The 16,008-nt window shown below is 48.9% G+C and overlaps 1 protein-coding gene across 4 annotated transcripts in view; it reads left to right on the top strand.

Annotated features, from left to right (window-relative positions):
- The window catches only part of CLDN14 (claudin 14), a 98,771-nt gene extending 84,572 nt beyond the window's left edge, over nucleotides 1-14,199 (top strand). For all 4 annotated transcript variants that reach the window (XM_057546156.1, XM_057546153.1, XM_057546155.1 and 1 more), the window contains one exon: nucleotides 12,718-14,199. In XM_057546156.1, coding sequence (XP_057402139.1) covers nucleotides 12,762-13,472 — 711 coding nt within the window. In that variant the 5' untranslated portion in view covers nucleotides 12,718-12,761 and the 3' untranslated portion in view covers nucleotides 13,473-14,199. The remainder of the gene's footprint in view (nucleotides 1-12,717) is intronic.
- Nucleotides 14,200-16,008: the final 1,809 nt, after the last annotated feature.

Raw genomic sequence — 16,008 nt, 5'->3', positions numbered from 1 at the left:
CCGCCAGGGTGCAGGGGGGGCCTATAAGCAGAGTCTCTGGGGTGAAGAGCCAAGCCACCCAGAGGCAGCGGTTCACCCCGGACTTGGAGGTACACACACACACCCACACACCTACAGCTTCCCCGGAGCAAGAGAGAAATGGAAGCTGAGATTGAGAACACCAGGTCTGTTTCTGTTGGCCGCCTCTCTTGGGCACAGGAGACCAGCAATAGCTTTGTTTTCCAAAGGCTGCTCCTTGGCAGATATTTACAGAGGCATCTGGGCTACACTTAAATGAAGGAAAAACAAACATATGAAACCATATTTTTCTTTCTGCAGAACACTGCAGAAGTGTCTCTTATTCCTCTCAACGTTCAAATTAGATGTACTCTTTGGTTTAAGGGAGGAAAGTCTCAGCGTCCAGGCTGCATGGGCCTGCCACCTGCGCGGCCGCATGGGACCCTGGGCTGTGGAAGGCGCCTGCTTGGTTTGATGCTCTGCAGTCACCATCTTGAAATTCCTAATAATTTTTGAACAAGGGGCCCCATGTTTTCATCTTGCACTGTTTCATCTTCAAGGCTCTCATAAGGGCTTCTGCAAGCTGAAATCTCAGACCTGACCCAATTCATTCTAAACTTCTTAAACGTTTTCAAAACACATACATCAAAGCAGCACTGGCCTCCCTCCAGGACTGACCCCCACCGCGTTCTTGCCACTGCGAGAACACACTCTTTGGAGCCAGCGAGAGTTTTGTTTTCAAGGGCCAGCCAGGAAAATAGAAATGCCCCGTGGGGTAGCTTCTTGGCCGATATTAACACATGAGGTGGGCCGAGTGCCCGAGAGGGACTGAAAGAGGACCCAGCTGGTAAGAACAGGTTTGGGTGGATTGTGAAGCACTGGGAGGGCAGGATCCAGATGGCAGAGGGGTGAACAGGGGAACTGCCTCTTTCTAGATGCTTGGCTGTCGAGGAAGAAGTATGGGGGTAGATGGAGGTGCAGGGTCAAGGATGGGTGTGGGACTCGAGCACAGGTACGACGGGTGGATGGAGACGAGGTTCTGACGCAGAGGCAGTGTGAGGACAAAGGCTTGTGAGCAGATGAGCCCAACCGTTCCCATCTTGGGAGACCCCGGAGAAGGCCCATAGTCAACCAGCAGAGCCAGCCAGCAGAGCAGACGTTGGTACTGTGACTCTTGGCTAAACAGTTTCAAACTGTTTTTTTGGGGGGGTGGGGGTGGATTTTGATAAATTTAACTTTGTATTTCTTTTTTCTTTTTAAATAAATTTATTTATTTATTTATTTACTTATTTTTGGCTGTGTTGGGTCTTCGCTGCTGTGCGCGGGCTTTCTCTAGTTGTGGCGAGCAGGGGCTATGCTTTGTTGCAGTGTGCGGGCTTCTCATTGCAGTGGCTTCTCTTTGTTGCGGAGCATGGGCCCTAGAGCGTGTGGGCTTCAGTAGTTGTGGCACATGGGCTCAGTAGTTGTGGCTCGCGGGCTCTAGAGCACAGGCTCAGTAGTTGTGGCGCACGGCCTTAGTTGTTCCGCGGCATGTGGGATCTTCCCAGACCAGGGCTCAAACCCGTGTTCCCTGCATTGGCAGGCGGATTCTTAACCACTGCGCCACCAGGGAAGTCCCTGTATTTTTTTTTTTTATTGTCCATTAACAATGTTGTGTTAGTTTCAGGCGTACAGCAAAGTGATTCAGTTATACATATACATGTATCTATTCTTTTTCAAATTCTTTTCCTATTTAGATTATTACAGAGTGTTGAGCAGAGTTCCCTGTGCTAGACAGTAGGTCCTTGTTAGTTATCTATTTTAAATACAGCAGAAACTCTCTTAAAGCTCCTGATAGGACCTTTACAAGTCACGTCAATTAAGACAGCGGTTCTCAGACCTGGCTGTACATCCAAATCACCCGGGGGTGTGGGCGGGGCTCCAGAGTCCCCATATGCGGACCCCACCCCAATCAGTGAATCGTGCTCTCTGGGGTGGCTGGGGCATCGGGGTCTTTTTAAAGCTCTCCAAGGGATGCTGACGCATTAGGGGAGTGGACAGCTGCTGAATTCGGGTTCCTTGGCTGGAATACGCAGAGCTGGGGGACCAGAAGGGCGAAACCAGAGCAGAGCTGCCTCCCACCTGGCTGAGGTCCAGCCGCCTCTCACACACACCAGGAAGCTCTCCTCCTGCAGAGACCTGCCCCACAATTTATTTGTCCAGTTATCTGGGGTCACGCACACCAGCACGCAGTGTGTGCATTTCCCGGCTAGGTTCTGGTATGATTCCTCTCCCCTGTGTCTCAGAGTCTATCCTCAAAAGTGCAAAGCTACCATCTTGCATTTCTCTCCTGCTCGACAGAGAAGAACAGGGTGTCGGGGGACAAGGAAAGAGGGTGGCTTTATGAAAAAAACGATGTTGAAGACTGAATTCCGGGAACAATATGTGTATCACACAGCAGCCCTGTGGGTGAAAGACATAAAGGGCAGAACTGAGAGCTAGGCCAAGATTGACTTGACCGTGACTGAGAGGGTACTTAGCAGACATTCAACTTGTGTGCCGTTCCTCTTCTCACCTTCACGGGCGGAAAATAAGTCAGTAATCAGGGCAGTAATCAGGGAGATGTAACCTCTCAAACAATAGTGAAACAATCAGATTACGGACTGTTCTCAGTAATTCATGGTGTTTCCATATCCACGGTGGTCCTTTTCTTCCACCCTCCCCGGTGGTCCCATCCTTTCCCACTGTCTTAATCTACTGCTCACCATTGCCCACCGAGGTCACAGTGACACGTGTCCCAGTCTCCGGCCACCATCTCCTGTCCTTACAGCTCATTCTTTCCTGTCCTCCCTGCCCTCCTCCCCAGCGTCAGCCACCATTACACTCACTCCTCTGTGTACACCCCAATCTCCCTTCCACCCTCCCTTCACCATTTCTCCTAGAAAAATCCCCACTGAGTTGAGTCCAGCCCTTTGCCCACTCCAGGGCCATGTGGTCCTGCTGACTGTGCTGGAGAAGGCTGTCCAGCGGCTTGTGGTCACTGAAGCCTCATGACCACTGGCCTCACACGGGCATCTCCTGCTGACCTTGTCTTAGTCCACTGAGCTCCCGTTCTCCGAGGCGACCACAGCATCCCTTCTCTCTCCACTCAAACCTTCAACACCTTCTCCCCCATCTTCCTTCTCAACACATCAGACTGCTTCCTGTTTCCCTGAGAAAATTGGGACAATCTGAGAACATCACCGAGTGCTCCCTGCCCCATCCCCCAGGCTCCCCACGTTGGCCTCCTTCCTGCTCCGGTCTGAACTGGCCTCTCCAGGTGTGTGCGCGGGTCCCTCCTGTGCTCTGCTCAAGGACATCTCCTCAACATCGTCAATGTTTCCCTTCCTACCAGATCATTTCCAAAGGCAGGCAAACGTGCTTCGGGTTCTCTCATCTTCAGATCAGCAACAGAACAAAACAAAGATCTTCTCTTGACCACACATCCCATTGGCAGAGGTGCTTAACTATTTTGTTTTTGTTCTTTTGTTGTTGAGGTTGCTGTTGTTTAGTGGGCTGTTGTTTGTTTTGCCTTGGATCCCTTTGGCAATCTAGTGAAGCCTATGTATCTCTTCTCCAAACAATGCTTTTATTTATTTATTTTAGTATTTATTTATTTATTTGGCTGCATCGGGTCTTAGTCGTGGCACGCGGGATCTTTGTTGTGGAGTGTGGGCTTCTCTCTAGTTGTGGCTCGCGGGCTCTAGAGCGCCCGGGCTCAGTAGTTGTGGCGCACGGGCTTAGTTGCCCTGCGGCATGTGGGACCTTAGTTCCCTGACCAGGGATCGAACCCGCGTCCCCTGCATTGGAAGGTGGATTCTTTACCACTGGACCACCAGGCAAGTCCCTGAACAATACTTTTAAATGTATAAAATAATATGCAGGGTTATAAAGGAAGCCAATTATATTGAAATACAGTTATCGAAATATTTTAAAATCATTTTGTTCATAGTAACTTATGTGCTTCTCTATCAATGCATTACATTACCAGACCTAGCAGGGGTCTTATAACTACCATAGTTTTGAAATAGCAATGATGGTAAATGATCTTTCCCGGTATCTGCAACACCTATAAAGCAATGCGAACTATGAGTGATTCCTATCGGTGATCAACTCACAGGCACCGTTAAGATCGCTGTAGGTGGCTGCCTTTATTCATAACACAAGGACAGGCTTTCCAGGGAGAAGCTGATGAAATAAATCATGCAACTTTTTTTTCTATCCAAGTTGACAGGTACCCTGAATTCTATGGGCCCTGAACCCCAGATTAAGAGCCCCCACCCTACAAACTGCTGCCTCATCTCCTGGTTCCCCTTGATGGTCCAAGTCTTTGAAGGAATTCTCTGGGCTCATTATGTCCTGTGCCCCTATCCCGACTCTCTGTTGAAGCCACTCCCATCATTCTGCTGAAACTGAGCTGGTCAAGGTCTCCGATGTCCTTCATGTTGCTAACCATCATTTCCATGCTCAGATGACGTGATTTATCTGATGATTTGACACTCCCTCCAACTTGGATCTCTGTCCTCGCTCACCGCTCTCCCTCTGGGTTGTCTCCTCCCTCCCGGCCACTCCCTGTGGCCCAGGGCTGGTTCCTCCTCATCACCCCCATCTCTGATGTTGGAGGGTTCCTGGATCAGTCATCAGGCACCTGTTCCTCTACAGAGGAGTCTACACTCATTCCCTAGGGGCTCTTACCCAGTCTCACAGCTTTCAATCCTGTCTCTTTCTCTTTTTTTTGTTTTGTTTTGTGGGATCTTAGTTCCCCAACCAGGGATTGAACCTGGGCCACGGCAGTGAAAGCACCAACTCCTAACCACTGGACTGCCAGGGAATTCCCTCGATCCTGTCTCTATGTTGTTGAGTCCCAAGTGGACTTCTCCACTTCTGTGCCCTCCCCAAACTCTGCACTTATACATCCAACCACAGTATCCCCCTACCCTACTGGGTGGGGACAGCCATCTCAACCCAGCATGTCTAAAACAAGACTCCTCTTGTCTGCCCTCACCCTCCAAACCCAGATCCTCCCACTTCCCACTGTCTTCACCCTCGATAAATGGCAACTCCATTCTTCCAGTTGCCCAAGACCTTGGAGCCATGCTTGACCCCTGTCTCTCACACCCCACAGCTAAGCCATCAGCGAACCCTACCTGTCTCACCTCCAAATGTATCTAGAAACCAACCTCTTCTCAGCATCTACCTTTGTCACTGCCAACATCTCTTACCTGGGTGATCACAGGACTCTCCTATTAGGATCCCTGATTCAGCCCAGGTGTGACCTTGGACAAGTTACTTAACCTCTCTAAGCCTCAGTTTCTCCATCTGTAAACAAGGACAATGACATGCACATCACAGATTTGTTGAAGGATTAAATAAGTTAGCGCCAGTGGAAACACTTAGCACAGGTCTGGCATATCACAAACACTCAGGACATTTAGCTGTGATTGTTTTTATTCTTATCATTAATAACTCACAGCTTCTGTGCACCTGGGCTTGAAAGGCTAAATTTACAGAGAATGAGCATTAAACATCATTTTTTAGCTGTATTTTATTTAGCATTTGTAAATCTCAGTCTTATGTTTTCATTTGACACATTTTTAGTCACTGCTATATAATCCCAGTTCAGTGCTCAAATAAATCATTTTCACAGGCTTACAAAATCCATCCAATAGTTATCTTATTCATGGAGGTTTCCAGCCCAGCTGAGACAATGTCCTGTTACTTACTTCATTTCTGTTTTGATGTAAGTCCTAAAGGGAGGTCCCACTGAGCTCTACTGGATTTCCAAGGGAAAGCCTGGGCAACCATCTGAGCTGCCTTATCCAAACCTGCCGGCACCCCAAATTTGGGTTTTTATGGTCTGTGAAACCAAAACATGTTGATTTAAGAAAACCAGACATCCAGCCTGAAAAGGTCTGCCATGTCTCTGGATGCAGCCCAGCCAATTACATACAAAGTGGAGAACTGAGCCCCTCAAACTCTGTGGGGGATCAGTGGATTCATACACTTTTCCAATCTGGAGAAGCTGAGTCATCTGACCACCGTATGGGTTACTTACTGTAGTTGGCACTCGCTCTTGAGTTTTTACAGCTACAGAAGGCCTTCCAAATTCCTCTTTCCCTGTGTTCTCTCCCTCTCCCTGGATTCTATCCTCCACACTTTCAGACATGAAGCTGACCAATGCCTTGCTGTTTTCTGTGGCAGACATGAAGTCATCAGACCATGCTCAGTGCCTGCTCTGGAAGGGAACCCACTTCTCATGTTCAGACATGAGTGTTTTTTTTCTGTACTCCCCTAGGCCACCATTCAGTGATCCCCTGCATTGGTTTACTAGGGCTGCCATAGCAAAGCACCACAAAGTAGGTGGCTTAAAACAATAGAAATGTATTCTCTCACAGTTCTAGAGGCCAGAAGTCCAAAGTCAAGGGGTCAGCCGGGTTGGTTCCTTCTGAGGGGCGTGAGGAAGGATCTGTTCCAGGCTCCTCTCCTAGCTTCTGGTGGCTGCTGGTCCTCCTTGGCACTCCTTGGCCTGTAGCAGCATCACTCCAATCTCTGCCTCCATCTTCATATGGTGTCTTCCCTATGTCTTTGTCTTCACATAACCGTCTTCTCATAAACACACCAGTCTTATCGGTTTAGCGATATACCCTACTCCAGTATGCCCTCATCTTAACTAAAAATTACCTCTGCAGTGACCCTATTTCCAAATAATAAGGTCACTTTCTGAGGCATTAGGGGTTATGATCTCAACACACATTTTTGGAGAGACACAATTCAACCCATTGCATCTCTTATATAAAGCCTTCCTAGAGAACACTTTAACTATTAGTCATCTAATCATCATTTAACACTTTTGAAAAAAACCTTACAACCTATGGGGTGTTTTTTGCTTTTCTAATATTTTTCTTGCACAGCAGATTTTTAGTCACCTGTCCCCTGAAAAATGAAAACAACATAGCAAATCTACACAACTATCTTGTCAGAAAAAACACATATGCAAAGGCACCAGGGTTTTTTGTTCAATGAAATTCAATCATTTCATTTTAACATGTTGATCTACTGCATTTTTAATGGATTCTAATGAAATTCTGGTGAGTTGAAATTAGAGAGATAATGCCTCCTGGGAAATGGTTTAGAATTTTTATGGTCGTGGTAACTTAAGCTTGTAGTTTTCACTAAATCAATAGTTTGTTCAATCTCGTTGAGTTGAAAATGGCCTCTGCAAGCACTTAACCACATACCATGATTTTCATACAGTATTAACACAGGCTTTTTCCCCAAACCAGCTCTTGTTATGAAAAATAGATTTTTCTTTACTCATCCAAAATAGAGGGGAAGTTTTAACCTATAAATTGTCATTTCTATATGATTTGTACAAGATATCTCACATTGGTTTTCCTGAATAATATTAGCAAGCCCCAACTATCATGGCAGTAATAAGTTAATTATATAGTTATTCTGTCTCTGCCTCTTATGGAAAGACTGCGGTTCTTCCAAACCATGTGTAGATGGCATAGAGGTCCTCATAAATTTAAAATACAGATGCCTGCCAGTCTGAAAAATAACCCAAGGAAAGTTACAGAAAGCTTGGAATAATAATGAAGGAAACTTCATTTTTAGAGCCAAAAAACCCACAGTCCAGCCCATCCTAAATGAATATGAAATGGTTTTTCCAAGGTATTACTTGATCACTTTGTCATAATTCTTATATATTTGTATAAAAAGATGTACTAAAATAGCACCTCTGGAGTATACCTAAGCTTCTAGGAAAGAGATCCACTCGCTTTGTACACTATGAAGAAAACAAGCATCCAACATGTCATTTAGGAATTACTGGTTGGAGTTATTTTATACTGATAGACCATAAAAGTCCTTTTTTCTTTTCTCCTGTTGGGTAGTGTTGCTAATGTAGCTCATTTAGATGAATCCAAATCTCCCTTGAGTTTATCCCTAGTTCCCAAGGTCTAGCATTTATGAAATATCTGAACTACTGATATAATGAGGTGACAAGGAGGACATTACAGGTTTTGGTTAAATTTTTTATTTTATATTGGAGTATAGTTGATTAATAATATTGTGTTAGTTTCAGGTGTACAGCAAAGTGATTCAGTTATACATATACATGTATCTATTCTTTTTCAAATTCTTTTCCCATTTAGATTATTACAGAGTATTGAGCAGAGTTCCCAGTGCTATACAGTAGACCCTTGTTGGTCATCTTTTTTAAATATAGCAGTGTATACATGTCAATCCCAAACTCCCAATCTATCCCTCTCAGCATTACAATTTTTTGAACCAGATGTTTTCTTCAATTGCTGAACATCAAAGTTGAGGCAACTCTGCATTCTTTCAAAGTCCAATGACCATCTTCCTTAAAAGGCAGCTCTTCATTTTTCCGATAAAGCTCTAGGAACAAAGTCCAAGCTGTCTCCACAGTGGATCCAACATGTGTCAGGAGGCCGTGGGGCAGCCATGCATGGGATGGCCCATTCCCAACCGGCTCTAAATCCACTCCGACCGCAGGCTGGTCAGAAGCTGAAATGAGGTTCGGGAGGCCAAATCATCCAACTCTTCTGCCCAGGTGGTTGTGGGTATAGAACCTTCCACACACCTGGCTGGGGCCCTGTCTCTCAGGGTACAACCTGCTCCTGCCCCGGGGCTGCCATTCCCTTCAGCAGTGCGTGTGGAAAAGACAAAGGACACACGTGTCCATAGCAGAGCTCTTCATAGTAGGGGCTGAGGGACACAGGGCAGTAGAGAAGCAGGAGTAGGGGCCGGGCAAACAGCCCATCTGTCCCTCATCCCGGTGAGGCACTCCCCACCGGTCACTGCTGTTGAAATGATGCCTAATTCAGAGGCAAAGCTCCAAAGTTGACACAGCTGGGGTCCAGGCAGGCTGGGAGAAAATCCACCATGTGCTCTGGGTTCCTGCCTCGTGTTCTTTGTTTTGTTTTGTTTGTTTTGAATTCCTTCCTTTAAAAAAATGTAGCTCATGGACAACAGAGGAAGGAGACAACATAAAAGTTTATATGGAAAAAAAAAACCCTCGCCTTTCAGATCTGGTGCTCATAAAACCAGATCCAGTGTAAGGGGCGACAGCAGCCCTGGTGCTTTTCACAGCTGCCCTTCACAGATTTGCACATTCGTTTACAGCCCTGGGGTTTGCTGAGACTCTACTGGGGACACATCAGAGCATCTTGCTGGCCGTCCTACTTGTGCTCATTCAACCCTCCCCCAAATCAAGATTATCTTTTTTTTTTTAAATCAACCCTATCTCATCACTGCTCCATTAAACTTGCAACAGACTTCCATCCTCTAAGTCCACTTGCCTAAGTGATTTGACTTTAAGCTGTCCTTCGGCAGAGTCGGGGGAGGATGTCTCCAGTCAAATGAGCTTAGGAGATGCCACACGCGAGACTTTTCTGGGAGATTCCCAGTTATGTTTGTATATTACCAGCGATGAGAAGTCCTACAGTTAGTTACCAGATCTTCTCCAACCTAGCTGGCATTTCTGTCTTCCACGAGACTTCCTGCCAGCACGGCATCCTGAGAAGCAGCCACTGGGAAGGACTGCCCTAAATCCTGCTCACAGGTGTGACAGCCACATACTGCCCACCCAGGAGCGTGCTTTGGGGGCTCTGTGAACCCAAACGCAAGGCCCGATGTCTGTTTCTGCAATGCGTCGTCTTGTTACACACAGCCCCACCCACCCCGCCCGTCGAGGTCTTTTTGGAACCTGATTCTTAGAACCATATTTGTCTTGGACGCACATCTCTCTAGCAAATGTTTCCACAAGCACACGCACGTCTGCAGGAAAAGGGCAGCCCGTGGACGAAGCCAACTGCAGGCCAGCTGGACCCTCCACGCGCTGCCCCTCCTGGAGGCCATGCTTGGGCAAGTTCCTTCCGAAGCATCAGCGATGAGTTTTATGTGGTTTCCAAGGAGATTCGTTGGCTTGAGGTTGTTTTTCCATCGAATGGCCCCAAAGTGAAAAGTGGTTGCTGGGAAGTTGAATTATGACCTAACACCAGTAGCAGCTGCTGGTAACTAGGGGGAGAGGGGTGGGGGGCTGGGGTCTGGGAGTTGGGGGCTCATTAACACTCACTTCTTAAATTAGCAAATCCTTCAAGCACAAGTTTAAATATAGCAACCTAATGGTTTCTAAAATTAGCAGTCGTTGCTCTCCATAAATATTTAGACATCCAATAAACTTCTGGTCCACTTCCCTAGACTAATGGGGTCAGCAGGCTTAGCTTTTATGCCGCATTCTTTAGGCTCAGTGGGCTTAATGATTGACCTTGACAAGCAAGAGCTGTGAGGAGCCTCAGAAGGCCCTGGCCAGGGACAGACAGCGGGGCCACCAGGCTGGAGGTGGCCTTCAGGCATTACTGAAAGGATCTCAGAGGCCACCTGGAGAAATCCGCAGCTCCAGGCTCCCTGGAGGAACCGACCGTCCTGGTTTGCCTGGGACTTGTCCCAATTTCAGCACTGAAAGTCCGTCACCCTGGCCACCTGAACCACTGTAAAAGGACATCTTCGGGGGGGGGAGAGTCAACTCCCCCAGGATACACCGAGGACACCACCCCTAGGCCCTCACGCTAACTTCAGTCCTACTGCGTTCAGAAAGGAAGACTTAAACCGGGGAAAATACTAGCCAGGCCAGAAAAAGAACTTTCACCCCTGCACCCAGTTTCCCCACGTGGAAAGCAGAGGAGGTAACAGCTGCTGCTTCACTGGGTAACTGTGGGGAATAAACTGGGAGGCGTGTGTGAGCGCTCAGCCCAGGGCCGAGCATCATTCAGGCCCAGTAAATTGGCGCTTTCGGTGTCAGCTCTGCTCAGGTGCCCAGTGCATCCAGGAGGTGGGCGGCGGCAGCTCTGGCGGCGCACATCAGAGCGGCACCCTCTGTGGGCCCCGCCGCCCACAGGACCACAGGACAGTTGCCCCTCCCTGGGCAGCAGGGACTGTGGGGTCTCCCCCCGCTGCCCCGCCCCACAAGCCCAGCACCTGCAGTGAGTGCTTGCTGAATGGAGGGAAGAAGGCTTCCTAAGGAAAGCCAGCTTCGCAAGACGCCTGTGGCCGATCAGCTCGAGGTGTGAGTGAAGAACACAGGGTCCTGAGCAAACAGTCATTTTTAACATCAGCAAAACCCCCGACCTCGTCCCCCCCGAGACCACTGATGTCCTGTCCAGCACCACGCTGTCTCACCGTTATCTCGTTTGTCTATTAAGCAGGACAGATCTAAAGATCATCTCCAACAATGCTAAGACATGCAGGTGTAGATTTTTAAATCCAGCAAGATGATCGTAGAGGCCTCCAATGGAAGCATCACCTGTTACTAACCAAATCCTTCATCGTGATTTAGTGGGAGATTTCTTTACAGCGGACCCAGGATTAAAGCCAAGAGGGCCTGGGGCACCCCAAAAACAGCTCGCAAGAGAATCTGCATTGGGCGACGCCCTCCCGGCCCACTTTGGCTCCCTGCAGCCTTCCTGCGCTTAACTGCAGAACACTGCTCTGAGAAAGAAGGAAGAAGCGGGTTTTGCCTTCCGAACTCTCACCAGTTTGGGTCGCTGAAGTGACTTGGCACCAGCAGAGAAGCTTCCCTTTTCCTCCCTTCAGAATCAGAAGACACTCTGCGGCCATGAAGTCCAGCTCCCTTGTTTTAAAGACAGAGACGCCCCGAGTCACGCAGAGGGTGGGATTCTCTTCTTTTGCCCCTTACTCTGCTCCCGGCAGGAGAGAGGAGCTGGTGGTTTCCACTCAGGCAGTTCTGGTCTCCCTCCCTTTTCCCCTTCCTTCCTCTCCCCCTTCCATCCTCCTTTCCTCCCTCCCCCACTCCCTGCCTCTCTCCTTCCTCCCTCCCAATATTTCCCGAGTATCCCCGATACGCCTGGCACTACATACCACATACGTGCTGGGTCCTTTTCCCCAAGAAGTGTTTGAGATTTTGCCATGGTTACAATGTTCAGTAGCAGCCTGTCTTGTAATAAGCCCACCCCTCTTCAGAGCGGTGTGAGAGGAGGTACCCTGCCCGCAGGGGAGGGTCACTGGTTTGTGGTCCTGGCTGCAGCGCCTAAGGAGCTGATGACCTTGGTCATTCCTCTCCCCTGGCGTCAGTGGATAATCTCTAAGGTCACATCTGGGATTCTGGGAGGCGGCGTCTGACCCGCCTATGGTGCCAAACCCCCTCCTATGAGCACATAGGGAAGTCTCCCACTTCCAGAAAATGTCTCCTCCTGACAGGCAGTCTGAGCTATTTTCTAAGTCATAAGCGGCACACGCCTTAAGACTTACCAGTCCATTTGTTGATTTAACAACCTTAGTGATCACTGATCAACAGAATAAAGTGAGATTCAAATGCAGCAGAGTTTGAGGGCAGACACAAGACAAAACTTCCCACGTGGGGTTGCTAAGTACTGAGAGAAGTGGGGTCTCTGGAGGGTCCTTCCCCGGGGTCCCGGGAAAGCACAGCCCAGCCAGATGTCGGCTGTCACCCCTTCTAGCTCTGGCCTTCCAGGGAAAGTGTCTTAGGCGAGCCGCTTATTCGTTCACCCAATCAAGTCTCAGAAACTATTTTTAAAAACATGTTAATCGTGGTACCAACCGCCTATGGAAATGGCCGTTTCGGTGGCAGAAATAGATGCATCGAGATAATCTTTAACCCGTTTCCTCTCCCCCCGCCCCGCCTCCCGGCTTCATTAGGACTCCTGCGGGCGCCTGAGCGAGCGGCCACCGCCAGCAAGGTCATGGGCAGCGCGGCCGTGCAGCTGCTGGGCTTCCTGCTCAGCTTCCTGGGCCTGGTCGGCACGCTCATCACCACCATCCTGCCGCACTGGCGCCGGACGGCGCACGTGGGCACCAACATCCTGACGGCCGTGTCCTACCTGAAGGGGCTGTGGATGGAGTGCGTGTGGTACAGCACGGGCGTCTACCAGTGCCAGATCTACCGCTCGCTGCTGGCGCTGCCCCGCGACCTGCAGGCGGCCCGCGCGCTCATGGTCATCTCCTGCCTGCTGTCGGGCGTGGCCTGCGCCTGCGCCGTGGTCGGCATGAAGTGCACGCGCTGCGCCAAGGGCACGCCTGCCAAGCCCGCGTTCGCCGTGCTGGGCGGCGTGCTCTTCCTCCTGGCCGGCCTGCTCTGCATGGTCGCCGTGTCCTGGACCACCCACGACGTGGTGCAGAACTTCTACAACCCGCTGCTGCCCAGCGGCATGAAGTTCGAGATCGGGCAGGCCCTGTACCTCGGCTTCATCTCCTCGTCCCTGTCGCTCATCGGCGGCACGCTGCTCTGCCTGTCCTGCCAGGACGAGGCGCCCTCCAGGCCCTACCAGGCTCAGCCCCGGGCCGGCACGGCCACCGCGCCCGCCTACCGGCCACCCGACGCCTACAAGGACAATCGGGCCCCCTCGGCCACCTCGGCCTCGCACAGCGGGTACAGGCTGAACGACTATGTGTGAGTCCCCACGGCCTGGCCCTCCCCAGGCCCCCGAGAGGCGCCCGGGACCCAGACTGCCGACCGCTTCAAGGTCCGGGCACCAAGTTTACTTCTGGGCTGCTTTGGTGTCCAAAGGAATAATGTGAACCTGAGGAAATGGGCTTAGGATGCAGGGAAGGCGGGGAAATAAGATGAGGAGAAAAGCTCTACATACCAAAGACTAAAAAAAAAAATCCTGTTTTTGTATTTATTATATGTATTTATGTGGGTGATTTAATGACAGCTGAATAAAAAGCGACTTGGGAGTTTGGTCAGTGGGGTTTGTTTGCAAGCCAGGAATAAACCTTTTGGATGCGGTTGTCTCTGAAACTGACAATATCCGTGTCTGTTTGCAGACCCTGATTCTGTCTGCTAAGATGCTGGTAGCCATAGTCAGCAGGCCTCCGGGCTCTGCCCACACGGGACAGGAGAATCACAGGAGGGCTGGGCTGGTGTTCATCCAAAAGGTGCCTGAGCGGCATCACCAAAAACGGTCGCCCTGTCCTGGTTCGATCTCAGAGGCAAGGCAGGAGGTGCCGGGCTTCCTTGAAAAAAAGATAATTGCCGTAAACCACAAAAGAAGGACAATGTCATTTTCTACCGGGAAGCAGTCGGCCCGCACTAGTAAGGCAGCAAAAGTCAGAAGGAAAAAAAAGGCAAAGTGAAACACGCCTTGTTCACTTGGCTTTCCAGGCATTGGCAAGAGGCCCAGTTAGGAAGGCTGCTCACCCCAAGCACAGAATGTCACTGGCGTCTTTCCTGGGAACAGAAGTATGATGGCAGCTGACATCAGAGCAGGTACAAGGGCTGCTGACTGCTCTTTTAGCTGGAAAGAACTGCTGCGAGGGCCAGGTGAGGCCTGACCTCTTTAAGGACACTGAATTTGCTTTCGGGGCTGTGATCTAAATCACACACACACACACACACACACGCTGCTCCCCCGTTAGCCCAGGGAGACTGCTCATGCCTCTGCCCCAGCCTCAAGCTGTGAACACGGAAGGAAATAGCCTGCCGTGTGGAAGGGCTGAGTCTGAGGTCTGTTACGTGAAGCCCCACCATCCTCAAGGGGTCTTAGAATAGGGCCACCAGGGCTCCATCCGTCACTGTCTGCAGGGAAGCGAGCCACAGAGAGTCAGCCACATGTGGCTGGGCTTACTGGCGTGGCGTGGCGTGGCCTGGTGAGACTCTGGCCCCAGGATCAGGGAGGTAGAAGGGGAGGCTCCCGGGCAAGGATTAGGAGGCCAGACGGACCTCAGCCCTGCGACTCTGGATCCAGCAAGGCTGGAAGTTGCTCGATGCTCCCCTGACTTCATGCCTCCTCCTGACAGGGTCCTCCGGGCCACCGAGATGGTGACAAGAAGCCCAGCTGCCACGTGCTTCCCATGTAGGCAGAGGCTCTCACCAGTAATGTCCGTACACCCCACGATCCTCTTCTGATTCCTTTAAGCCTCACCAGTTACACCTAATAAACTGCACCATTGATGAGATCTAGCAACAGGAGAATCTTCTAGCAACATTGAAAAGTCAGGGTTTAAGGAACAATCCTACACATACATATTTCTTTTCTATTTTGTGCTGACCTCTAGACCCCAAGCAACAGGGGCCGCTTCTGTTTGGAAGGAGGGGGTACCACACATTTTAGCCTCTGTCTAGCCCCGCAGAAGTGAAGAGGGCTGGGTGTGCCGTCCTATTTGGGTCAGGGATTTAGATCAGAAAGGTCATCATTTATTTATGATGAAACAAGCAATTTTAACCTACTCTTTAAATTATAAAAACAAATCTGAATCTATAAAGAAGAGAAACAAAATCTTCTTAAAACGAAATGATATTCTGTCAGTCCTTACTTGATGGTCACAATCTAGAATGTGTTTAGTGAAGTTATTCTAGTTAATAGACCGATTACAAATTTAAAGGTAAAATAGCTTTTTAAAATTCGAAGTATAGTTGATTTACAATATTTTATTAGTTTCAGGTGTCTAGCAAAGTGATTCAGTTATATTCTTTTCAGATTATTTTCCAGTATAGGTTATTACAAGATATTGAACATAGTTCCCTGTGCTATACAGTAAATCCTTGTTGCTGATCTATTTTATGTATCGTAGTTTGTATCTGTTAACCCCAAACTCCTAATTTGTCTCCCCCCTTCCCTTTGATAACCATAAGTTTGTTTTCTATGTCTGTGAGTCTGTTTTGTATATAGATTTGTTTGTATTATTTTTTTAGATTCCACATATAAGTGACATTGTGTAATATTTGTCTTTCTCTGTCTGACTTACTTCACTTAGTATGATAATCTCTAGGCCCATCCGTGTTGCTGCAAATGGCAATATTTCTTTCTAAAATAGCTCTTATCAAACTCTTTCTCTGAATTCTGTCACTACTAAAGTAAAATATGTTCCTCTCTCCTACTCAGGTGAAAGACTAATAATAATAGTGATTACAGTTTATTAAGCACTTACTATGTTCCAGGAATACCTTTTACTTACTAATTTGGTCCAAAGAGATACATGAGAACCCAA

This window comes from Balaenoptera acutorostrata, chromosome 4 (genome assembly GCF_949987535.1).
Source record: "Balaenoptera acutorostrata chromosome 4, mBalAcu1.1, whole genome shotgun sequence".
In the NCBI taxonomy this organism is placed as follows: Eukaryota; Metazoa; Chordata; class Mammalia; order Artiodactyla; family Balaenopteridae; genus Balaenoptera; species Balaenoptera acutorostrata.
This window is presented reverse-complemented; position numbering and strand designations above follow the sequence as displayed.